Genomic DNA, 26519 nt, shown 5'->3' with positions numbered 1-26519 from the left:
TTAGAGTGCACAGGCTAATCTGAATTCCCCAGATAAGTCTCCACAGTTCAAGCAGCAGAGCAGGGAATCAAACCCAGTTCCTCCAGATTAGAGTGCACCTGCTCATAACCACTACACCACTGCTGCTCTCAAGATATGACAGTCATATATTTAATTTCAATCCATAGAATGCTTTTGCACATACTGAATAATGCTTCCAGTGCACTTCAACAATTGTTTGCAAGTGGATTTTGCCTTTTCACACAGTAAAATCCAGCTGCAGAGTACATTGAAAGTGCATTATTCAGCGCATGTGAAATCACCCATGAAGTACATAATCAATGGATCCGGAAAATGGAGGTAGGGACAGATGGTGGAATTTCTCTACAAACCTGAAGGAAGACCCATCAAAATTTTCAAAAAAATCAGGAGATGAAAATTTCACAAAATAATAATAATAGAAACATATGTAGCTTTAAGAAATGAATGTCCACTGAGCTCTGCATGGCCATTTTGCAGGGTCTTAGGCAGCCATAACAATAACTTTTGAGCTGCTAGATTAGAACATACTATGTCAACTGAAACAGTGGCTGATGGAAGAGTATAAGGATACAAGATTAAAATGAGAAGACTAAAAGCCTTCTGTTTGACAACTTGTGTAGAAATTACGGGATATCCATAAAAGATTAAATGGAGGGTAAATGAGATGGAATCTTCTCACACCAAACGTACACGAACATACATACTCTTGCAGATTGCCCTTTGCCCAATGACAATGAGCCTTTGGAGGCAGTTTGATCATCCTTGTTCATAGCACACTTCTGCCACTATCCCAATTGCTGTCTTCAGAGGTCAACTGAGCTGCCATTTCCACAGCAGGAAGCCGATTACACAAAATACTACTCAGTCATCTGAGTGCTGTTACTGAAACATATCATTGTATATTCTAATAATGAAGTTGGACAAATCTTAGGATACTTAACTCTGGCGACTGGAACTGTGAACAGACAAGGCATATCCTACAAAGCTGAGAAATCCCCCAGCTTTGCAGAAAAACCTGAAATTGCTCTCTTTCTCTTTCTCTCTCTGTGTCTCTGTCTGTGACTGTCGTATACCCAAATGATACAAGGAATGCCTGTAGCTTTAAGAAATTGAAGCCCCTCAGAGACTGTTGCTAAGCAACCAAAGCATTCCAGACTTGGTTTTCCTCAATAAAAGGCTGGGGGAGACGGCAGGGGCCCTTTCCAGGGTCATTTTGGCCTTTAAGGAGCATTTATTGGGGCCAGGCCTGGCTAGGGTTGCCAACTGCAGTTGACAAGGGTTTGAGGAGGGAGATGCATCAGTTGGATATAAAACCATAGAGTCCAGCCTCCAATGCAACCATTCCCTCCTCCTCTGGAGTTCAGGAGATCTCCAGATCCCATCTGGAGGGTAACAACCCAAGTCCTGACACCATCCTGACTTCTTACCACCAGACATGTGTTATTCAACTAGATCTAATTAGTAGTCTAGTGGTTTAGAGTGCTGGGTGACCTTGGACTAGTCACAGTTCTCTTAGCCCCGCCTATCTCGCAAGGTGTCTGTTGTTGGGAGAGGAAGAGAACGAGTTTGTAAGCTGCTTTGAGACTCCTTACAGTTGAGCAAAATGGGGTACAAATCCAAACTTTTCTCTTCCACTTGTTACTGTTCAGCAGCAGCTACCCAATGAGAACCAGTGGGGAGTGGAAGTTGGTATTTTAGAGTAGGTTCTGGTAGACCCAGGTTCTAATCCTTATCTTGCTATGGAAGCTCACTGGGTGATTTTGGACCAATCTCACACTTTTACCTTAACCTACCTCACAGGGTTTTTGTGCAGTCAAAAAGGAGGAAAGGAGAAGAATGTAAGCTGCTTTGGTTCACACTGTGGAGAAAGCAATCAATCAATCAATCAATATTGCTAAAGGTAGGACACAGTTAGAAAGTAGGGGGAATGGCTGAGAAGGAGAGAAGGAGATAAAGAAAGGGGAGAGGATATGGGATTTGCCACAAGGAAGGAAAGGGGGAATCAGAGAAAAGTAGGGTGTTTCCCTAAAACTGCTTTGAAGGAACCATTTTTATCTACTGCATGAGAAAGAAAGGGGTTTCTGGCCTGTTTCAAGCGACTCAGCCACCTGCTAAAACCATTTTTGCTCCACATCAGTTGCATTTTTCTGCTGGAGAATCACACCTTTGAATCATTCCACAAACATATACACATGTGTTTTATTTAACTTGCAATGAGATTTATTAGATAAGAAAAGTAAACCAAAATGTATTTTAGAGTTCATAGTTTTGTTTTACTGATGTGCTACCAAGGCAGTTCACAATGAAACTGATGAAAAAACATTTTAAAACATCTATAAAAGTAATAGGAATATCAGAAATATAAAACCCATCAAAGCAGTATCACGGTTAATATCAGTGTGATTAGCCTCCTGCTCCCCAAATCCTTTGGAAACAAAAACATTTTGCGACTGTTTTTGAGAACCACAAATGAGGCTGTTTGAGTCCTTTTAGGCTGCGCAGTCGGTGCTGCATTTGAAAAGCACCGGTTCCCAAAGCCCACTAGCCTTACCTCTCAAGATCTTGGCCAGCCGATCAAATGCTGTTGGCCTTGCTTTCCTGACTTTTAAAAACTGAAACATTTATTATATTTATTTTTATTTATATTACAGAATTATATCGTGTCTTTTTGCCCTCACAAGTACAAGGCAGCCAACAAATTAAAACATGCATAATGAAATCATATGGTAAAGCCAACTTCCCCAAACCACAGCTCACTAAAACCAGAGTTAAAGTACTACAGCATAGAACAATTAAAACAGGTCAGGAAGCAGAGATCACTGAGGGAACACCAAACAAAGCAAAAGTCTTCCCCTGCTGGTGGAAGATGGCAATAGAAGGGGACAGATAAATTTCTCTTGGGAGGGAGGTCTGAAGTTTTGATGCCATGATCAGGAAAGCCCCATTTCTTCAGAGCAGTGTTGCATGTTGCTATTTTGTTCTTTGGGGTGAAGTCACAACACAAGTGCTAGAGTCTCAGATCTCCCAGAGTTTGATTATTATAAACCACAAAGCTGCTATTAGAATAGTGTGCGAGGAATACGTGTCTTGCATGTATACGTATTTGTGTGGGAGAAGAAAGAATTGTATCACCTAAAAATTAATTCCACTTGCCCTGTATCCACTCCTGTTCTTCTCATTTTGATTCTTTCTGTTGCCCACTTCCCTCTATCCTTTGCTTGCTTCCCCTTCATTTTTCATTTTTATTTTTTTTAAGAACCATTTTTCTCATTAGGAAAAGACAAAGGAAACAAGAAAGAATTCTGATATGGCCACAACAGGTAGTTAATCCTGTATTCCCTCTCCCCAAGATTCTGGGAGTTAGCTAGATATGATTGTGAATAAACCTCTGCTCTCCTCCCTTCTTGAAGTCTTCGCTTATCTTAGCCCATTCCCTTCATGCTCTTGAGATAATGAAATCTAGCCTGAATCTTGTTGGTGCTGAGTGTCCTCCAGCCCATTATTTTTTGCTTGGACTCGAACACTCAGGGTCAGGGTCCTCCTCTCCAAATCTCTCCTTTAAACCTTCCCATTTCACTTTAACACACAATTGAGCTTAGCTTATTCTGAAGAGATTTGGGACGCTGTGTACTGAAGGAAAGTGTTTAACAATAAACGCCATGGTTGAACAGTAGCAGAAGCGCTGGCTTAATGGGTCTTGAAGGTTGTATCAGAAATGCAGCCTGTGGGAGAGGAATCCGGTATCTATAGCAACACAGAATCTGAAAGGCAGGAGGTGTATTCTCATCTGTAAGCAGGAGATTGGATCACGCTTGGAAGGCTGTGAGGTAACTTGAATTCTATCCATGCCATTAGTACCTGATTTACAGAAAGATGCAAGAGAGAGAAAAACACCTTGAATGGTTTCCAAAATTGATCTGAGCAGTTCTACAGTGGCTTATTCTTTTGTACTTCTGTAAAAATTGTGTAAAGGAATACATTGAAGCTATTTGATAAAGATCTGTGGAGTCAAGCTTTGACCTGCTTATTATTTGTATGATGGGACTATAGAGTTGCCTTCATAGGGGAAAAATGCACCTGGTGGTGCTACGTTAACACACCGAACAGTGCCCTGAGCAATGAAATTTAACAGCAAAAAGAGATGCAGAAGGGAGAATGCAAACTTCACATTGCAAATCATGCCATTGGTGGATTATAATCCAAATTTGAAGCCAGTAGCCTACTGTCCACATGTGGTCTGCCCTGCGATGAGTGTATATTTCCTTCTGGGCAGATTTCTGATTGCAAACAGGTTTCAGCCGCCCTCGCAACCAGGGTGTGGCAGATCCAAAAAGCTCTGCATTTCTGAGGAGTGGGAAAGCTTGACTTTCTCCCCTTGCTCCAGAGGAAAAGCAGAGGAGATGCTGTTGGATTTACTCTCGCATTCCTGCCTTTTCCCATCAGAATTCCTTTTGAGGGCCATCAAAGGATTCTTTTTGTTTATATCAATGTAATGATATATATCATGCAAATGAAACAACTGCCCCTCACTACTGTCCACTTCGACTTGCCTGATTTTGCTGCCTATCTCCTTCTTTTTGTGTGTGCGTGTGTGAGCGTGCATGTGTGTGTGTTTCATTCAGCATTGCTTTGGACTTTCTGCTCCTCTCTGCTCCTCTCTGCCTTCATTTCCAGCTCTCCCAGATGAGGTAGCCCCAGGAGACTATGCAGGCAGCCCCAGGAGAGCCCAAGACCATCAAGATCTCTTAGCAGGGAGATCGGGGCAATTTGAAGGAGAGGAGCTCCGTTGCCACTTACAGGACCCTGGCATAGGCCAGTCACATGAGTTGCTCCACGCTGCACACTCTCACCTCATGCCAGTCGCCATGGGTGTGTGTGTGTGTGCTTTCTTTTTTGCCATTTCCCTACGCAGAGGTGTCTGAAGCAAATCAAAACTATGGATTCTTTTAAAGGTGGGATGAACATTAAAAATTAAAAAGAGGCAAAAATATCGGAGTGGGGTCTGTTCGTGTGTAAACAAGAGAAATGTGGGGAGACCCCACTGTGAAGGAGACACAGTGGTAAGCATCGGGGTAAGCATTGCATGCATAATGAGCCATAGCCCAAGTTAGTCCTTTGAGGGGTGACATCACGCAGTCATTTCCCCCTATATGTGAGTAGGTATTGCTCCTCTTCAGCTCCACACCATGCCTGCAGATGTGCAGCAAAAGCCACAGCTGTTCTCATGATTGCAGAAGATGTGATTGTGGAAATGGTGACTGATTATCTACTCATGTTTCATTGCATCACTGTAGCTATTTGCATGTGATGGAATCTTAATATGTGAAACTCTTCAAAATCGGAGGGATGTGAGAAAACAAAAATTAAAAGCTAAAATTTCACAGACGCAATATTTTTTCTCAAATGAATTCCAGATCTTCTCAATCTGAGCTCTCCAATTTGAGCTCTCAATCTGAGCTCTCCCATGCCCTTATTCATTCTTGTTCATTTTATTTTGGCCATTGAGGAGCCAGAGTTGGTTTGGAAGCTGACAGTTTTTCTCAGTAGACTCAGTAATGCTTGCGGGGTGGGGGGGTGGGGGGCAGTGCTGGTACCACCACACACTCAAAAAAAAAAAAGGCCCTGAACATAGAAAGCTGCAACACTCAATGCTTATCTTGTAATCATTTCAAGTATTTCAGCTGTTTAATAGAGCAGCATTCCACATAGAAATGGAATCTCAGGGTCCTCCCCCTTTTGTTATTCTTTTTGTTTTTTATTCTCTCCATTAGATGTTGAAATTGTCAATTGTAAATTTCAGTGACATCAGTTTTTGAAGTCCATTTTTACACCAGCTAGAGCTCTAGAACTGTCTTTCCAATTCAAGAATCTGTTCACACCTCCAAGGGACATGAGCTATCTTAACATTTTAAGGCATCTAGCCAAGCAGTTTTGAAGCCTCCACATTCACACTATTCTCTTAGCATCCCCCTCCCAAAGTCCATCTGGCTTGATTGTATTGCTTTGCACAAAGTTGGCTAACTTTGAAAGGTGGCATGAAACTTAGAAAACAATATTTGATTCATGCCCTATGTTATTACTTTTTTGTTGTTGTGCTGTCAAGTCACAGCTGACTTATGACGACCCCATAGGGTTTTCACGGCAAAAGATGCCATTCCTGCCTCCGTGTTACAACCCTGGGGTTGCTTAGAGGTTGCTCACCCAAATACTAACCAGAGCCAATCCTGGTTAGCTTCAGACATCTGATGAGATCAGCTAGCCTGTGGCTATCCAGGTTAGATAACAAATGCATGGCAGTTTTTTTATTATGAATCTATAAGTGAGTGATTAATATTTTATAACACTTGCATGGAAATGCCAACACTTAGTCACTTGTATATCAAATTGGGCATGTCCTCAGCTCCCTTTAAAACAACAGCATTCTCTGTACCATTCGATTTCGATTTCGAATACCTTTAATGGCATATAGTGTCTCTGTACCATTCCTTTTTCAACAGTGATTCATCTCTATGTTGGAAAATATACTATGATGCAGCTGACTCTATGATCCAAAGTCCCAACTACTGCTATTTCATACAGTACTTAACTAACAGACAGATTTATACATGATAGGTCTGTCAGAACCTGTTAGCTAAAATATCTAAACGGAACCTCTGAGTTCAAATGCAGTCTACCTTTGAAACACCTGTTACTGCAGAGAATCAACAAAAGAAGGATTTTCCTTTCATTCCCAGAAATATCTTCCTGGTCATTCTTGGGAATGAAAAGCCTTTTTCTGGTCCAGCTGGGCTGTTCCCATAGAAACAAAGGTTACAATATTCTGTACATCTATTTAAACGTAAAGTTCTTTGCACTCAGTTGTTCTCTCCCAGACCAGGACTATGAAAGCAGCCCCAGGAGACTGGGAGATCCCAAGACCGATGAAAACTTGTATATGATTGACCTGGGAGCACAGATTCATGTACTTTACTGTTTTTAACACCCCTCCCCCTATGGACAAAGCCTATGCATCTTTACCATCACTATGACTTTTTTTTGTCCAGAAGACAATGTTAAAGTTATGGCATCTTCAGTACTTCTGTTGTAGGAGTACCAGAGTTTCCATGCTCCATAACAGTGATATTTTGGCACTGAATGTGTGCCATCATCTCCTTTCCATCTCAGACTGTGCTTCCGCTATAACCTGAGTGTCTTTGCAATGTGGTAGCTTTGCTGTTATAAGCATGTATGGGAGAATACCTATAACAGGACCATTGGCAATTGACACCAGTCTGCCATCATTTTAAGAAGTTCTAAAAGTTGGCTATTGTGGGTTTTCTGGGCGGTGTGGCTGTGGTCTGGTAGTTTTGCTTGCGTTGCTGGCTGGCATTTCAGAGTTATGTTCTGAAAGTTCTTGAGTACTGATACATTAAATGTTCTGCTGCTGTGTAACATGTATATGTCTGTCTTAAAAAGCAAAGGGGATTACTTAGGCTGAACACCCTTCATGAAGCAAGGATCCCATGTTTAAAAAAGATATAGCTATTCTCCCACAACCTCCAGCAACAAAGCTATATTCCTCTCACTTATTATATGATAACAGTACGGAGGCTGATCCATACTAGTGTGAGCATAGCTCTAGAAAAGCATAGCACTAAAGCAGGGGTAGGGAACCTGCGGCTCTCCAGATGTTCAGGAACTACAATTCCCATCAGCCTCTGTCAGCATGGCCAATTGGCCATTCTGGTAGGGGCTGATGGGGGCTGATGGGAATTGTAGTTCCTGAACATCTGGAGAGCCGCAGGTTCCCTACCCCTGCACTAAAGGAATGCTAGATAAGAATCTTCTTAATGTTTAATGTGGTTAGTATAATGTTTTGCAGAAAGCTTTGGGCGGGTACTGACTGAGTTAAAGAGAGATGTGTTTGGTCTCTCTTGTCGATTCCATAAGTTGTAGGGAGTGACTCACTGAAATGATTCTGGCATTCTTTTTATTTGTGTGCTTAAAAATTTATATCCCACCTTTTAACCCATCAAGGCAATTTATGAGTATTAAAAAATATAATAAAAGTAATTAAAACACAGGTTAAAATATATAACAAATAAAAGTAAATCCACTGTTAACAGCAGCCAGCCATTTAATATCCCCCAAAGTCAGTGAAAGAAATATAAAATATACAAACATGCATTAAGTATTCAATTAAAAATTGGCCTTGGTTCACTTTAGACCGGAGTTTAAGAGATCTCATTATGGCTTGGGGAAAAAACCGGAGGCTCTAAATATGCTGGACTTGGGAGATATATAGCTATGGAATTAGCTGAATTTATAAGGTAGGGAGTTGGAAGCAGCGATGAAGAAGAATAATGCTACGCAGAGAGAGGGATGTAAAATCAAAGCATATGTCAAGGCCTGATGTGTGTGTATGTGTTGGTATTTCACTAGGCCTGGATTATATTTATAGGCTCCATAAATCATACATGCAAGGCCTTATTATGAATACAGCACACCTACAGGATACGTATCTCTAATTAGCCAGCCCCAGAAGGGGAAACAGCCCTGCAATGTACAAATCCAGAAACATTTACGAAGGAAAAAAGCCTCCGTCTCTTTCTTTCTCCCTCCAAGCACCACCGACATTTATCTTTCCTGCAGCAGTGTTTAAAGTGAAAAGGGAGTATCAGGAGAGTTTGATAGGATCCAATTAAATTCCTGCAGATAAAATAATGATGAATTGCAGCTGAACCCTGGTGAGACACGATTCACATTACTGCCATCCCTTTGGTGCTGGGAAGGCATTGAGGTCATCAACTATAGAAAAATAGGACATAGTTGCAACTGCACCATTCCTGTGGAAAACAGGCAAAGGGTAGAGGGTATACATGTGAGTGTATGCATATCTGGAAAATTAGCACTGAGGTAATCTGTTTTACTGTTTATCTACTGGTTGCTCTTTGGATGCTGAACTATAAGAAACGGTGCAGAGACCTGTCTTTCTTATGTGATGGAGACCTTTTTTTCCTGTTCAGTTCTCAAAGTCCTGACCTAGGTAGCCCCAGACTAGCCTGCTGTCATCAGAATTCAGAAGCTAAGCAGGGTCAGCCGTGGCCAGTTTGAATGGGAGACATTTAAGGAATCCAGGGTCATGATGCAGAGGCAGGTGATGGCAAACCAGAATGTCTCTTGCCTTGAAAATGGAAGCAAATATGTTTTAGAGAAAAATGCCTAGATGGGTTCTACTCATTTGTACAAAACTCTTAGCCTGTTGAGTGTTATGGATCCAGTTCTTTGGTTATAGTAGGTTGTGTTTATTGGAGCAACCTGGGTAAAAAAATCCATCACTGTATATCCAAAATATGCTGAAGGGATGGATGCTAGTTTGGGAGTAGCATTCCTTGATGTTGAGTTTGGTTAGAAAGACTTCATTGCTGTTTTCCTGGGCTTGATGCTATTGTCAGCAGAGTTAAAGCGGAGTTACTCAGGGTAGACAAGAAGGTGTGGTAGACTTCCTGCACTCACTGCAGCCTCCTAGCACTTAGAAAAAGAAAACTCTACACAAGATGTTCTTTCCAATCAGCAATACTGTAACACTAAACTAAGTCTGAATAAACAGGAATACTTCTGAGAAAAAGGGGAATACAGCATACGCAATGCTTAGCTTCTTATAACATTCAAGCAGGGTACTTTTCCCGGCACCAGCCTTTCATTGGACCAGAGTCACAGTTGAATTCACCAATCATGGTTGCCTGCAGACTGGCCGGCTCCAGTTCTTGTTGCTGAGCAAGCTTTCTCCTGACTAGAAGATGAACCATTCTGAACCATTGTTTTATATATCTTGACAGCTATGGTCTCCTAGCTGAAAATCCTTTGTTTCCATTTTCTCAATCCATCCCAGTCTCTAGGTGTTATGTTTTGAGTCATTTGTCAGAGTTGCTTGAAGTTTGATTGAGTGTAAACATATGAATTTTAATCATGGCAGATGGGTGGAAGTATATGAATTTTAATCAAAAGGAATGATAAACTAATGATTAGGAAAATGACCCACAAAGTATATTGTGCATAGAAGCAGCTTCATCATGCCAGTTGTTTTGCATTTTAGCTGGCTGGGGTATTGTAGAAGATGCCTTTGCAAAGAAGAGACTCTGTTGGAACAGCTGTTCCATTCTACCATGTTTATTTCATGCTGTATCCTGAAGGAGGGGCAGATGCTTTTAATGAGAATCTTGAGGCTGCCAGGTTTTGCTTGTGCAAATGGTGAATAATGGTGAAAAAAACACAGAGTATATCAATGCCATAGGTGTCTCCCGCCTTCCTCATCTGTTCTGTTCTCTAATACCTTTTGTTTACGGCATTCACATATTCATCTTATTTATGTCTTCTCTTTAGCACTACAAGTTCTCTCTTCTTCTCTTTCTCTGTCTCTCTTTCCCTGGGTATTCCTCTGACTGCCTTTGTTTCCATGTCTATAATATCTCTCTGTGTGTCCTTCTGCATCCATCTGCTTGCTTGCCTGTCATGCTGTGTGCCCATCTGTGTAAGTTTCTGTCCACCTGCATATGCGTATTGCTTTAGTTTTTAAAGACAGATCAGCTGTTTTGAGTATTGGAATATTTTGTATAGACTTTTAAAACAGGGAGCGTTTATTGTGGACTTACAGCCCTTGGACACAGAAAGATGCTTTAAACTGAATCAGACCCAAGGCCAGTATTGTCTTCTCTGGCAGCAGATTCTCCAGGGTCTCAGGTCGAGGTCTTTCCCACCACCTATTAACTGATCCTTTTAACTGGAGATGCTGAGGGTTTAAGTAGACAACGAGGTGTCTTAATTGAGAACTGAGATAGTTGGGTCAAAGGATTGGAAGTGCAGATGCTGCCTGCCTTGATTCTGACCCACTTGCCATTATAGGCAGGCCCATTTGGCTGTGAGGTGTGTTAGTTTATGTATCTTTGTGATGGCTGATTTCTTGGATACATTGTCTTTTCATGTTGTATCAAGTGAACCTAGTTACTAAAGGGTACAATTGGGAAGATTGCAGGCTGCTTCATGCAGCAGACCTGTTTATACTGAGGTTTGTCAACCACCTCCGTGTGTGTGTGTGTGTGTGTGTGTATACAGAGAGAGAGAGCAACACTCTGACAACACAGTCCTTAGCAGAGTTACCATCTTCTGTGTCCACTGAAGTCAGTGGCCTTAGAAGGTATAACTCTGTTTAGGATTGCAGTATGAGTGAGGGATATAAAGTAAGATGTGTGTACAAAGGGTTGGGATTCAGTGTATGTAGTACTGTTGCCCTTCATCAAGAAATTTCCCAGCCTCTCTGCTATACGAATTTCCCCCCCCACACACACTTGTATATCCTAAGTCACACATTTTGTAAGCCTTGTAATACTTTTAATAAAGCAGCCATTTCCTTCCTCTTCTTTAAGTCATTGCTGTGCCTGTTGTGGTGGCCCTCCCTTCCATCATTTTGGCATGTGGTCAGTGACGTACGTATAGATTTTTTATTGGGTGGGTTCTGGAGGTGGGGCCATGCCTCCCCAAGCCCGGCCCCTGACCTTAGTGCTTATAAAAGCAGCTCTCCGAGGTCAGGGACAGCAGACATCCCTGCCCCGCCCCGCCCCCACTGGCTGGGCTCCCATCCGGCAGTCCCTTCTGCCCTCCCCTCCGGGCAGAGGAGCAGCTAGGGAAAATGGACCCCGGTGCAAAATCTGAGTTTTGAGGGGGGGCCCCCACCATGGGCAGCTGCTATGATGCTGGAATCCACCCCCAAACAGCATCACTTTCAATGGTGTTTAAACTAGGGAGCCCAGATTCTCCTTTTAAATCCACCTTAAAAGGAGAATCTGGGGTCCCCAGTTAAAACAACATTGAAAGTGATGCTGTTTTGGGGTGGATTCTCCCCCACCCTGAAACAGCATCACTTTCAGTGTTTAAACTGGGGACCTCACATTCTCCCTTTAAGTCCATGCCGAAGCGGGTAGATTTAAAAGGAGAATCTGGGGAAATTTGGAGAGTGCCTGCTGTCATGGGTGCAATTGTTAAACTAGCAGCACCAAACTTTCACGATATCTTTAGGAGATTCTCCTGATGATACCACCGAGGTTTGGTGAAGTTTGGTTCAGGGGGTCCAAAGCTATGGACCCTCAAAGGTTTAGCCCCCATCTCCTATTAGCTCCCATTGGAAACAATGGGAGATGGGGCACCCCCTTTGGGAGTCCATAACTTTGGACCCCCTGAACCAAACCTGGGTGGTATCATCAGGGGAGTCTCCCAACAGGTCCTGGAGCACGTTCTGGAATCAAACAATGACCCACCTGTTTTCGGGACACTGTTCAGGGAGGTCCCACACAAGATGTCCTCCGCCTCCAGGAGAATGGCCCATTGAATACTCACCATGAAGGGTCCTTCTCCTGGTAAGCTAGGAGGACATCTTGGCCCTTCTTCAGTCATCGGGTGGTTCCAGACATTCATTCACATTAGTTTTTTGGTTACAGTTTCTGCTTAAGGTTAAGATTCATGTTCTTCTTGTCATTATGTTGTTAGTCATGGTTAGTGACTGCTTGGTCAGTACGTTACTGGAGGAAAATTGAGTCCAGCAGGAAGGACAGGAAGTGACAAAAAAGCAGTTCCTGCCTCCCTGAGGAAGGGGTTGGAAAACACCCACACAAGATGTCCTCCTAGCCTACCAGGAGAAGGACCCTTCACTGTGAGTATCCAATGGGCCGTTTTGGATCAGTTGCTTTGCTTGTCTTCTAAGTCCCTCATATGTAAAATAAGGATTATAAAATGTATTTGTTTCTCATTGGCTGCAGTGAAAGGTGTGATGGGACATGTGGGAGTGTTGATTAGTTATTGTGTAAACTTCTGTGGTGTAGTAATAGCAAAGTGCAGTTGTAATCTAAGTCTTTTTTTGAAGAAAAAGTAAATACAAATCCTGTTTGAGATTTCAAGGCATGCACAGGATCCATCTGTGTATCTGTCAACAACAAATAAATACAGCTTAAAAGAAAATAATTGGAATGAAGCCATTCTTGCGTTTAACTGCCAAGTCTTGAGGTCAGGAATTTGCAGCAATCACTAGTGGCAAATCAGCAAGGAGAGTTCAGGCTTCCTTGCCATGCTAGTACATATTATTGATGCTGACAACTTATGTTGGAAACCATAGCAAAGAGTTTGGAATTCACACTATGATGGTTAAATGCTATTCTTTACACATTTGAAATATATCCTTCTTTTTTTAAAAAATGTGGTATCTCTTTAATTCTTCCTTTTACAGTGTAACCTGGCCGGGGGGGTGGGGGTGGGGGAGCTGTCTGAGACAGCATGATCCCAATGCTGGCATAAATGTCACATGCACCTGTGTAATGGGGATTTACACTAGCACTGAGGCACTTAGATTGGTATTGAGGAGCTGCACAACAGTGCAATGTCCAGACATTAGTACCACCATGGTGTCAGTATTCACCTGGTTAAGGACCATATACTGGTGCTAAAGGGGGTGTTCACAGGGGCAGGGCTGGGTTTGGTCAGCTTCTGGAGTCTTTTTGGCATGGGAACACCCCCACTTGCAGGGACATATTTATGCCAGCAAAATCAGTAGTGCATTCCATTGAGCTGCATAGGCCACTTTCACGGGGGAAGGGGCAGCATTGTTTTTGGCTTGCTATTGGTGGTTCAGCAAGCCCCTCTTGAAGTGGCACAGCTGTGCTATGACTGTGCATTACCCAGCCACAATGCAACTACTCCCCCTTAGGATTGCATTGCCCAGGTATCTTACACCAAGTGTGAGTAATGTTGTTGGATTATTTCTTGTTTTTACTATAACATTATCGTTTCAACTGTGGGTTGTGCAACAAACTGTGGGTAATTGAACAGACACAAGTATGAAATCAAGGTTTGTCCTTGCCTCTTTCCCATATCCCTTTCTATTATCTCTATGACCTGGAAATCACACTAGGGATGACGCTACTCAGCGAACTGATATTTGTGAATTCAGACAGCACAGCAAATCACAGTTAATATGAATTGTGGTTAGCAAACCAGCTGACCACCCTAGTTTGTTGAGCAGTATGACAGAGGGACTTATTTTGAATGATAAAACAGTCAGAAATATTTGACAGTTTTTTGGAATAGAACTCAAAAATAGTTTCATTTGTCTCTTTTTGAGGGATTTAAAAGTCAGATTAGCAATTCTCCATAACAAAACTGAGAAGTTTGAAATGGTTAAGTTCCTGTGATATACTTTCAGATGTATCAAGGTGGTTCAAGTACAAGTGTTAAACCTTTATTTTCTACTGAGAGTGATTTATCTTGACAGTCACTAGCAATGTTCCCTGGAAGTTGCGCACTAGTAGTCACGGGGCCACCATACTGGTGCCGTCCAGATAAGGGGCCGCCTGACGGGGGAGCTCTCCTGGGGGGCTCAGTTCCACACAGCATTTTCAAATTGCCCCACAACACCGGAGAATGTTTAGAGCAGGGGTCTGCAACCTGTGGCTCCGGAGCCGTATGTGGCTCTTTCAGCCTTATACTGTGGCTCCACGTGGCCTGGAGGTCAGAGGGTAGCGTGGGCGTGTTCCTCCAGCCCTCCAGAGCAGCGCTGGAAGGAAAGGTGAGTGGAGGGGCCGAACCGGGGGTGGCTCTGTGCAGAGCCGCCTCTGCGGCTCGGTAGATCTTTGGGGCCATGGAAAACGGGTCCAAATGGCTATTTGGGTGGTAAAGGTTGCTGACCCCGGTTTAGAGGGACCATTGGTCACTGGTTTGTTTCTTAAACTTTAACCTTCTTTTACATCTTGTCAAACTTGAGCTGCTTTCCTTCTCACAGCAGTTTTTTAAATTGTAAGTGTTGGGAATCTTAACACACTTCCCCAGTTTCTTCTTTAAACTGGTCTGGGATCATTCATTTCACAAGAGCTATTTCCCATTCAACTCTGCTATTTTTTCCTAGATAACTCATTATGGATCATGATCCAAAAGCCCAAAATGTGTTCCTTTTCACTTCTGAGGAGAATCTTCCACCAGTCAGTGTATAGCTTACATTGCTGTTTCCAAGCTCTGCCTGTTAACTTCTCTCTCAGTCAACTGTCAGTTTTCTAACTTCCACTCTCAGGATTTTATTTGAACTCCCTGTCAATCAGAGGGGTTTTGTGACTGAGACAACTCTTTAGAATGTAGCTGTATGTCACAAGCAGCCTGTATTCAAATCAAACCACAGTTTTATATCACAGTTCATTATGATGCCTGAATTCAGTTTGTCACCTGCAGAGTATACATTTAACATCAGCAATAACAGGGGTAGTCAGGTGGCTCCTATATGATATGGACCACAGAGTGGAAGCTTAGCTAAAACATGTGTAATCCTACACTTAAAATGCATAGAGCATGTATGCATTTATATCACTTATTCTGAAATTACTAATAATATTGCTTCAGAAATATCATCAGCAGTATGTTTCACTTGGATGGTAAAAAATATCAAAAACAGTCTTTCCTCTTAAACAATTATAATGAAATTATTAGCAGTGATTTTCCCCATTATAATGTAAGAATTTGGTCAGGCAGTCATTAGCTGATACATCTGCCCCCCATATCAAGAAATTCGTTTCTTGGAGTGTTGTGTCATTGCCAGAAATGTTGGGGTGTGGAGGGGTTTGCCATGAAGTCTGTTTCTGTAGCAGAGTCATAATCTGAAACTGCAGGGTGTTACAGCAGCCAGTCCAATCAATTATATCTGCAAAAATATATAACTGTAAGCATTCCAATTGAGAGGGATTTTCCACATTGGCATTATGCCACTACTGATGCAACAGATAGACAGACAAGATTTTTTTTAAAAGATAGCCTTACATCATGATGTTTAACATATGTATTTGGAATTAAGCCCATTGTGTTTTTTTAAAAACCTTCCTAAATGATGCTTAGGTTGCTGATTTAAATTAGGGCACTTGCGATCAGGCTGGGTAAAGAAAGAGAATAGTGTGGAGTTGCCTCTCTTCCCCAGTCTCTTCACATTTTAATATAGGAAGGGGATTCTTCACTGCATTAATTATTATGAGCACAGAGGATTGGGATGGGAGAAATATATGCACCCCAAGAGGGTTAAAATACTGAATGCTGTAAAAAAGAAAACAAAGTGGAGGCATTAGTGAGTGTTTGGCTTTGACAATGTAACATGAGCATGTGGCGTCAAACTCCTGGCCAGATCTCAAGCTTGTTGGCTGCTTTCCTGCCTGTCTTCTCCAGCACACCCACCTTCTCTGGCTTTCCCTCTTGCTCTTGGGAACCATGTCAGGCTCCCTTCCTATGTGCAGCTTCAGGAAATCCATGTATAGTTCAGGCTGTTGTTGGCAGTTCCAAAAATCTGGCTGCTGCTTCCTCCGGTTGAGTCATGGAGAGGCTGGCAAACGTGAAGGCAGCCAAATTCTTATTTCTTGTTTTCCCAGATGTGCCTGTCTTTTTTGTCCTTTGGAGAAACTGGAAGGGACAAATGAAACATGTTCAACACAGTCTTCAACGTGTACAAAAGTGTTGGACACGTTTTATTCCCCTCCTGGTACTCTTTCCCCTTCTCCGCAGTGAAAGTGTTTGCCAAACGGCTGTGGCTGAGTGGTCCCACCTTCAGTCCCCAGACCTCAAGTTAAACAGGATCAGTTAGTGGGCAATGTGAAAGATAGTCGGAGTGGACAGTGCTGACCTTGATAGACCAACTGTCTGACTCAGTATAATGCTTCATGTGCTCATGTGTTAAAGGTCTCGTCTTGCAGGCAGTAGATAAGGTGGCAAAACTCTGCATCTGAGACTGGCATGATTGATGGCCTCTCAACACAAAACAATTCCGTGGACATGGAGACCAAAGGGAGAAGAGGTAGCACCTGGGCTCACTTCCATCCTGCCTAGGTCCTCCTGCCGAGCAGCCTTTTTTTTTTAAAAAAAGAGTACATTTTAGTTATCGGTGCTGATTTTAAGTTACTGTGAGCTGCTCTGGAGTTTTCTTGTTTGGTTTTGCTGAAAGACAAAAATGCAGTGGATAAACAAAGTCAGGTGATGGGGAGAAATCTTACAGCTTAGTCTTCTCCCTGAGATGCTAGTTTTCGTTGTGTGGGGATCCTTTTCATGGAGGAACATCCCATCATGCAAGTTCAGTATGAAGTGACAGTGGTTTCAACTCCTACTGTTTGTGACAACTAATCCTTTGAAACCACTGAAATGAGAAGCTTTCGCCCTGAATTTAGCCAAGCAAACATGGCTGCTGAAAACAGAAGTCCTTTTTTGCTCCATGCAGTACATTGCATTCTGTTGAAACCACCTTGGCTTGAGGAAGGCCAGACATAAAACAGTCAGTGGGATGCCAGAAGGAACCAGGAAGGGGAGTTCTGGGATTATTTGCAGGACATTATTTGATCAGCTTGTGAATTTTGGCCTGCTAAGTGTTTGCCTTCAGGTTTTTTGAAGAATGTTCAGTCCTGACATTCTTGAGAAGCAGTCATTTCTGTTACAGAGACAGAGTGGTGGCCAAGATTTTTGGCAAGTGTGCCATAAGTCAGTTCCAAAGTGTGAGATAGTGCAGGTGCTCGGGAGCAGCAGCAGCAGAAGGCCATTGCTTTCACATCCTGCATGTGAGCTCCCAAAGGCATCTGGTGGGCCACTGCAAGTAGCAGAGTGCTGGACTAGATGGAATCTGGTCTGATCCAGCAGGCTCTTTCTTGTGTTCTTGTGTTCTTAGGTCTTCATGTATATGCAGACTGCTGTGGATAATGTTTATTTGCCTGTAGTTTATTGGACCAAAAAGCGAACATTCATTGGTTTGAGTCCACATCTGCCTTCAGAAATTAGAATAAATTGTGGTTTGTTTCAACTGTAGCTTTGTTTGACAAACTCTGGTCTACCAAACATTCTAGTTTGTATATAAACACCATTTTATGTCATTTCTGCCATCTCTGTGGATGCATCTCTGTGGATGCTCAGCTGTAAGAGACAGCACAACTCAAAATCTGTGGTTTGTGCAGGTGTACATCACAATTCAATAAAACCAGTTGAAAGCCCTAATTTTAAATTCCAGCTTGGTGCTATCCAACAAACTATACTTTATTGGACTGTCTGCAGATAGACATTGCAACTAATAGCAGTTTGACCAAACTCTGGTTATAGTGACCATTATTTAGCATGATTGCTGAATTTAGCCTATGGCTGCAATTCTTCTGCTGCACCGCTAGTTTGCCACAAACTCCCCAAGATCTTTGCTGGTTATTGCTCCTGTGTTTTGGGTTAATCATTCATGATTTAGAAAGTTTTATAGAAGACAAGGAATGAATACAGTTGAACTCAAAAACATAAGAAGAACCCGACTGGAACAGACCAGCGTGGTATAGTGGTGAAGAGCAGGTGCACTCTAATCTGGAGAACCGGGTTTGATTTCCTGCTCTGCTACTTGAGCTGTGGAGGCTTATCTGGTATAACTTGTGCACTCTGACACAAGCCAGCTGGGTGACCTTGGGCCTCTCATAGTTCTTCGGAGCTCTCTCAGCGCCACCCACCGCACAGGGTGTTTGTTGGGGGGGGGGGGGAAGGGAAAGGAGATCATAAGCTCCTTTGAGTCTCCTTACAGGAGAGAAAGGGGGATATAAATCCGTCCTCCTCCTCCTCCTCCTCCTCCTCCTCTCCTCCTCCTCCTCCTCCTCTCCTCCTCCTCCTCTTCTAATCCAGGCAGCCTGCTTCACAGTGCAGCCAACCAGTTATTGTGGAGAGTTAACAAACAGGGCATAGAGGCCAAGACCTTTCCCTGATGCTGCCTCTTAGCGCTGGTATTCAGGGGTTTGCTTCCTCTAATCTAAGTATATACCTCTGAATACACTTCACTATATTCCTTCTTCTTGGTACTAGTAGGAAGCAGCCCCACAGAAAAAGGGTCCCACTTTGCGCTGGAATATTAAACCATAGATCTTTTAGGTGTTCAAATATCTTTGACTGAAAGATCACATAGGCTTGTCCTCTCATTAATTTGTTGGTGTGACCCTGGGGCTGGGTTGCGTGCTGGGTCATGGAAATACATTTTTACATTCTAATGCAAGAAAGGGCAACATATTGTATGACCATTTGTTGGAAGAATTCTCTGAGTTTATTATCTGTACCATCGGAGGTGGCATTTTATGAATTAATTCAAAGTGTTAGCCGCACTCAAAACAGAAATGCTCAAGGCAGCATACAATATATATCTGTATAAAACATCAACATACGAATCTGGTTAACAAATCTAAAGAATCCACAACTAAGCAGCAGGCAAAGCAACCTTGGGTGGCAGATGGAAATAGTATAAACAGTGAAATAAGGCAGAAAATAAATACAGTTCATTTGATGCCCAAAGGTTAACAACTCACATATCAGACAGTATGGTTGCAAAGAGTGTGCTCTTTTGCAAATAATTGCAAAGGCACAGAATATCCTTGGTTGTTTCTGGTTCTCTATCAGAAGCTGAGGGAATACAGAGTAGGGCCTCTGATGTTGATCTTCACTTACAGGCAGGCTGATATGGGACTTCCTGAGTTTCATAATTTATTCCTTGGAACCATTGGGAACTCCAGAGCCCTGTTAAAGTTGGGCCTGTAGTAATTTCGACGTATTTATTTTTAAAAACATAATCAACTCTTGGTACTCATTTGGTCCTGTAACTGATAGCAACACAGTTACAAACCCAGTTCCATACCCAGTTCCTTGGAATTGGTGGATTCTGCACAGCACAAATATGACGTCGTTAGGACATTATAAAAAGCGTTTTGGGAAGAACTTCACACCACATTCTTCCCCAAAATGACTTTAGCCTGTTATATTCCTCTCAACCTGGGTTTTTCAAAGATCGCAAAACTAGTGATCTTGTGTCCCCAACCCAGGTTGAAGACGATTCTCAGGCAGGAAACACCGTATATTTCTGCCCAAACATTTTACTCTTGTTTCTGTTGCTCGTGCCCGCCATTTTTTGTGCTGCTGCAGATTCTCCTTGAAGATTCCCTACAGAAGTTTCCTCTGTTTGCATCTTATTCACGCGTGATTTTGCTGTAAAAGGTAAATGAATAAAGTTTGTTTTGCCTAGCGTGCACATGTTTTTTATTTTTGTTTTGTTTTGAGCTTCACAGATATCTCCCTCAGAACAAAAAGAAAAGAAAAAATGACATGAGTTTGGGATCGCTAGGCAAAATAAGCTTTATTCATCTACTTTTTACAGTGAAATCACACACAGATGAGCTGCTAGCAGAGGAAACCTCCATCTCCATGGAAACTCTGCAGCATCACACAAAATGGCGGGTGTAACTGTGAAACTGACAAGAACTCCGTGCAGCAAGTGGGGGAAAAGATCTGTTTTGGCTGGCAATGCTTGCGTTCTCCTGCAATGTGGGAACACAGAATGCTAAAATGGAAGTTTTTATAGTGTCATAAAGAGGTTATATTTATGCTGTGTAAAATCCATCCATCAGACTCTGATAGAACGTTCTCTCAAGAGTGAGGTCTCAATAGTTTATCTTTGGATATGAACCTTTACTACCTACACTAGTCTGTCTTTAAAGATCTTTTGGTCTCAGAGATGTGAAGACCTGGGGATGGGGGGTGGGGGTTGCACAGATTGAGGTGGGCTGATTTTTTCCCCCAGGACCTTTTCCAGTTTTTCTAATGGAAGAAAAATTGAAACATTTGGGGACCACTGAAAAAAAAATAACTCCAATGAAATATTTTCTCTTTTAGAATGAGCAAAACTCTTCTTAAGGCATGTTTTTCATATTCAAAAGGTATAATATGGGGGGGGGGGCGGGGAAATCTGACATTTTCCATTTTTTTCCAATGGAAAATTTGAAAAATTTGGGATAGCACTGAAAAAGCCTTCAAGGAAATATTTTCTGAACGAGGAAAACTAATTTCACAATGAACATGTATGAAGACTTTTCCAGTTTCCTCAGTGAAAAAACTGAGAATTTTGGAGGAGCACGGGGGGGGGGGGGTAGTTTACATTTCAGGATGGTAGAGGAGTTGCATCTCTAGGCCTTCTCGACCAGCACATTTCACAATTTGCACTAGATTTCCTTTCCCCCCACTGCAATAGCTTTGTTTCGTGGTGCAGTTTGGAGTTCAAGAGATATTTTAAAAGCTGTACTAGCACACTGCAAACAGCCCAGGGGGATTTATGCAATATTTGGATGTTATTCTTGAGCCAACTGAGTCATTGTCATGAGTCTCGATTGACAGTCTAGGTTCTAACCATTGCACAGTCTGCAGTGAGTATACAGTGGGAATGAAGACCACTGTTTGAACATTCTTGTGGAATCAACTCAGTCTCCTAATGAAGTGCTTGTCAGGTTGCCTGCAGTCTGTAACACTTTCCTGCAAGCACGTTACTGAAACATGGAGTGAAGTCACATTATGATGTTTACTGGGGTATTTATGGTGTGGTTTGCTGTTGACCTCCCCAGTCATCAATGCTTTACCCCAGCAAGCTGGGTACATATTTTACTGACCTCAGAAGGATGGAAAACTGAGTCAACCTTGAGCCAGCTACCTGAAACCGACTTCTGTTGGGATCGAATTCAGGTCATGAATAGAGCTTTGCCTGCAGTACTGCAGCTTACCAATCTGTGACATGGGACTCTCAAGAAGCAAGCCCCTATGCATGACCTAATCACTTTCATTGCATGTCAGTATATCTCTCTTGTATAGCTACCCTGGTTTGTAGACAGGGTATGAAGGAGAGGAAGAATGCAGGTGACCACTCCCCACCTTGGGAGATGTTTTGTGTCCCATTAAACTGACTTACGACAACTCCGTAGGGTTTTCAGGGTAAGGGACTTTCAGAGGGAGTTTGCCATTGCCTGCATCCACATCACAAGGATGCCCACCCAGCTACTAACCAGGGCTAACCCTGCTTATCTTATGAGATAGGATGAGATCAGGCTATCCTGACTGAGGCTATCCAGGTCAGGGCATTGGGAGTGTAGCACAAGCTTGTTTCAGGGGTAAAACCTCAATATTGTTGACAATAAAACAAAATGAAATTTCATAAGCAGTCTGGATGGCAATAGCTCTTAATGTTCCTTGGGTATTTTCTCTGTATATTAGCAGTATGCCCAATGACTGCAAGACACTTCTGTCTTGAATATTCATTGCTTGGGTTGTGAACTCTCATTTTGTTTCTATCATTTTCCTGTACCATATGTTGCTGCAAATCTCCATACATCTTCATTACCGCTGGGAAGGATCTTCTAAGGATGGAGAGCATGTATTATCTGAGGCAGTGCTGTGAATTTCATTCCTTCCCTTCCTTTTGTGTGAGTTATTTGCTTCAGGGCAAGTAACTGAGGAGTTAAATAATCTACCAAGCCCCCCACCCGAATCAGAAGGGAACTCATTTCCAAAAGGAGCCAGGGCAGAGAAATGCAAATAAGTGTTTCGGACAGCTGCAGGCTGTATGCCTTTCTGAGATGCCAGGGCCCCAAATGAGACATGTCAGAGTACAAATTGAAAATGCCAATTTCACTTACGCTGCCACGCTGCTCGTCACAGCTAAATCCTTCTCTGCTGGCCCCCTCCGCCCCACATACTTCCCACTTACCGAATGTTGGTTGCTTCTCCTTAATGTAAATCTACCTAGCTAAGCTTCCTGGGTTATTCTTGTGGGTTATTTCTTATCTAATTAGTAGGACAGAAGTACAAAGGAATAGGATGAAAATATATGCAGAAAATCCCCTCCTCTCTGTCATACAAATATCAGTTATCTGCAAAAATCTTGTGATTGTATTCACCATGTGCATGCAGACCTTAGCTATGCATTTTTCAGAACTTTTGATTAATATTTTAGTGTTCCCAGGGCTACTTGGATAATGGAAGTTGTACCATACACAGCTGGACTTTCCTGACCCTTCCATTCTGTAGCATATGGGAAGTTGCTGAGAATTTATGGAGTCAAGGCCTTTGCTATGTATAACAATTTAGCAAGGTCAGAGTTGGCAAGTGACCTCCAAGAGTCCAAATAGTGCTGGAGCTGACCTGCCTTATTAATTTTGTCTCATTGATTTTGATTGGAATATTGAGAGGACTGCAAAGTTAGTTTGTGTGGCTCTGCATATGTGTATATTTATATCTTGATTTTCAGTTAGATTGATTCCCAAAGCAGTTTACAGTTCAAAACCTGCTGAGATTCCCAGTCAAATTTTTGTTGCTGATTTGTGCAATGGAAGAAATCCCAGAAAATGCTATGGTATCTGTTGGGATGGTGATGGGAGGTGTCTTGTGTCATATGTTAGCCCTCCACGCTTTCTTCCACCCCACCCCCCACCCCTACCCCCACCCCCCACATACACATATACAAACACTTTTCAGTTACTGGTGGCTCCAGTGATTGTGGCATCGCTTCCCAATTATAAGGGCCACACTCTCCAGGGATAAAAATGACCTGGGCAGAATAAACTACTTTGCCCAAGAGAGACCCGGTAGCTGTAATGTCCTGGTGGAATACTGATCTAGGTTTAGTGGAGGCTATGGTTATTTGTACAGAATAGTCCTTTTGATCAAATCCAGCAGAGATCTAAAAACTCATGTGTATGTAATCACTGGTGTCAAAAACGAAATTTTGACCAAATGTGTCCTCCTTGTTCCTTTTATCAAAATAATTGGATACTACTGAATGGCATCTTTGATACCCTTAGGTGACTACATTTTACTCATGGGAGAATACTGGAGAGAGAGGGGGGGGAGGAGAGAGAGAAAGAGAGAGAGACAGACAGACAGACAGACAGACAGACAGACAGACAGACAGACAGACTTGAGTCAGTCATACCTGCATTTCCCTATTTGAGAACTGAACAGTCAGATTTAAACTTGTGATCTTGACATTCTAAAAAAATACGGGTTACGGTTTGTACAGGAACTATTTTGTAATAACTAGACTTTAAAGACCATGGGATTTTAAAACCATGGAGTGTTTGTAATACAATGTGAAACATACTCATTGCTTCTCAGGATTTGGGGGTGGTTACTTTCCAATCTGTATTAAATTCAAGTTTTATCCTTTGTCTGAATGCTTTATAGATATCATGTATCACTGAGCTAAACCCAAAAAGCCTTTGACAAACAGCTGAAGAACAGAAACTGGGAGCGTTGGGCAAGTTTGTCCTAGGGAGAAGTAGAGGGGGATGGACAGACGCTGCTGTAATGCTTGTGTCACAAGACCATTCACAGCCAGTGGCTCCTGGGGGGGGGGGAGTTTCCAAACCACAGAGACCTGATTCTGTAGCATCCAGAGCTCCCTAACAAACTCCAGCAAGCCATGAATCTTTCATTTAATCTCTCCTGACACGCCTGTCATTTTCTCCGGAGAGAAGCGGAGAATCTCTCACTGAAGGAGGTCATTAGCTGTCAGGGAAGGTTCCGACTGCCTTCCTGTCTTCCTATCGATTAAGCCTCCGCATGCATGCAGGCAGTGTGGAGGGAATATTGATGGGGCTGCCAGAAGTTTGGCTTAGGCTAGAGATTGGGTGTATCTTTCAATACTCGGGAGGAAGGACAGGGGCATGTGCTGTCGGATGGAGATATAATTCCAAATTTGTGTCTCTCGACAACCAGCCCTCCCAGAGACCTGGCCCGCCTTAGGTTTGTTACATTTTCATTTTCTATATAGGAGCTTTATTTCCTGTATTCCCATTGAGGCAGAATCTAATTTTGCCAGCTCTGGAGAGCAAAAAGCAACGGCTCCAACTGTTGCTTCGTTTTAGGCGTCACTGTTGTTCATTTTAAACCATTTGCTATATACTCTTGCTTCTCTTCTCTACGGAGCAAATCTGTAAATGTCTCTGTATTCCGAAGGCTTGTTAGAATCAAATAATTAATTTAGTTTTGTTATTGCATGTATTATGCTGACAACATCGTACATGGGTTGTACACTAAAATGAATCTGAAATTCGCTTTGTTATAGATTGTGTATTTGTCCTTTAAAAATCAAAATTGCACAACAGGATAATCTAAATTCTGTGAAAATATGATGTCTGTAATCTGAGTAGAATTATACACATGGTGTGAATGTGGTTATACTTGCACCAAGCCTAGGAATGGGAAGGGGCCCAGAAACAGCCCAGCTAAGTAAGGTAGGAGCAGGGCTGCCTTTGTAGGAAGAGGGGCCACAGGTTTGCTTGGACTCCCACACCCATCCTTGGCTGCCTGCTGCCAGATGGGCTGAGGGGCCTCTGAGCCCCTACAGGGCTCAGGCCACCAACACCAAGCCTGCAGGACCAGCCTCCTCCCTTTAGCTCTCCTAGGCTTGATTGCAAATGCTGCCCTCAGGTGAGTCTGGTGATACTCCTTGTGATGCTCCCTCAAAACTCCCTCAGAATTCTCTGAGTCTTTGGGGAAGTATTGAATGTAAGTTTGTTGTCCTTTTTAAAAAAATATCTTTTGACTAGCAGAATCATGGGATGCAACATGAAACTGTAAAGGCAAGGAAAACTGTACTTCTGTCAGAGGAAGAGAATTTTGAGAGTTTTGAGTCTGACATATCTGCCTTCTTTTGGCATGTGGTCATAGGCAGCAGTAGAATCAGATCCGTGCATTTGGAAACAGGCAGAACAGAATAAAGATCCCCCCTGGTTTGATTATTGCTACTTTTCTTTTGTGTCTAAGGGTGACTAATGAACTCTTTGCTCTGTTGTATCTCCTCTGGCAGTATTTCTATGAAGGGAATGACATCAGTGACCTCCCGGTGAACCTTTCTGTGGTATGGAATGGAAACTTCATCATTGATAATCCACAGAACATTCAGGGTAAGTGATTGTTTTTGGGGGCAGTGATAGATGGGAAGACAGACAGCACTCCCTCAGATATATCAAGAGTTGTCCACAGAGAACTGGTAGCAGCTGGTAGCAGGAATTGAACCAAGAAACCCAAACAGGTGGATAGCCTGTAAATAATCCTCCCAATGTACAGCAAGCTGAGATCTTAGGAAGAATTGGTTTCATATCCTTACCACTCAGCTATTCCTCTGCTCACCGACCTATATCATTCCTCTCCCACAAATGGCATATTATTACTCAGAAATATTATATCTGTAGCGTACTGTGCTAATTAACATCACTTTTCTGACCAGAAGCCATTTTAGAGGTAAAAGGCATATACATTCTATAGAGTGCAATGATATAAGTGAGTTTGTTTTTAATAATGTGGCTTCTGTAAGAGGAACTGAAGACATGTTAGTTCTTTGATAAAATACCGTTTTCTATCAAAGAATATTCTGCATAGTTACTTTAAGGGAAAACATGACAATTACATCAGTTTTCAAAGTCGTTGAAATTTCTAATCTCAATATGTCTTAGATTTTGACACTCACCTGAGATCTGGTTGTTAGGACTCATCATTTTAAACTGCTTCATGGCCTCATTTAGCTGTAAGACTGACAATTCAGTGGGGTGTGGATAGTGAAGCTCCTGGGCTGATTGGATAAGTGAATGGGGAAAGTTATGCCCTGAGTTCCGTTATCGGAAATGAAGCGTCCAGGGGGA

General features: G+C 42.5%; 1 protein-coding gene across 1 annotated transcript in view; it reads left to right on the top strand.

Moving 5' to 3' along the window:
- PLXNA1 (plexin A1) overlaps positions 1 to 26519 on the top strand; it is a 515790-nt gene that overhangs the window by 306995 nt on the left and 182276 nt on the right. The window contains 1 exon segment of the mRNA XM_048489929.1: positions 25688 to 25784. Within this exon segment, the coding sequence (XP_048345886.1) occupies positions 25688 to 25784 (97 nt within the window).

The sequence above is a fragment of the Sphaerodactylus townsendi genome, linkage group LG03, assembly GCF_021028975.2.
Source record: "Sphaerodactylus townsendi isolate TG3544 linkage group LG03, MPM_Stown_v2.3, whole genome shotgun sequence".
Classification (NCBI taxonomy): Eukaryota; Metazoa; Chordata; class Lepidosauria; order Squamata; family Sphaerodactylidae; genus Sphaerodactylus; species Sphaerodactylus townsendi.
Note: the sequence above shows the minus strand (reverse complement) of the source record. Positions and strands in the feature narration are given on the sequence as shown.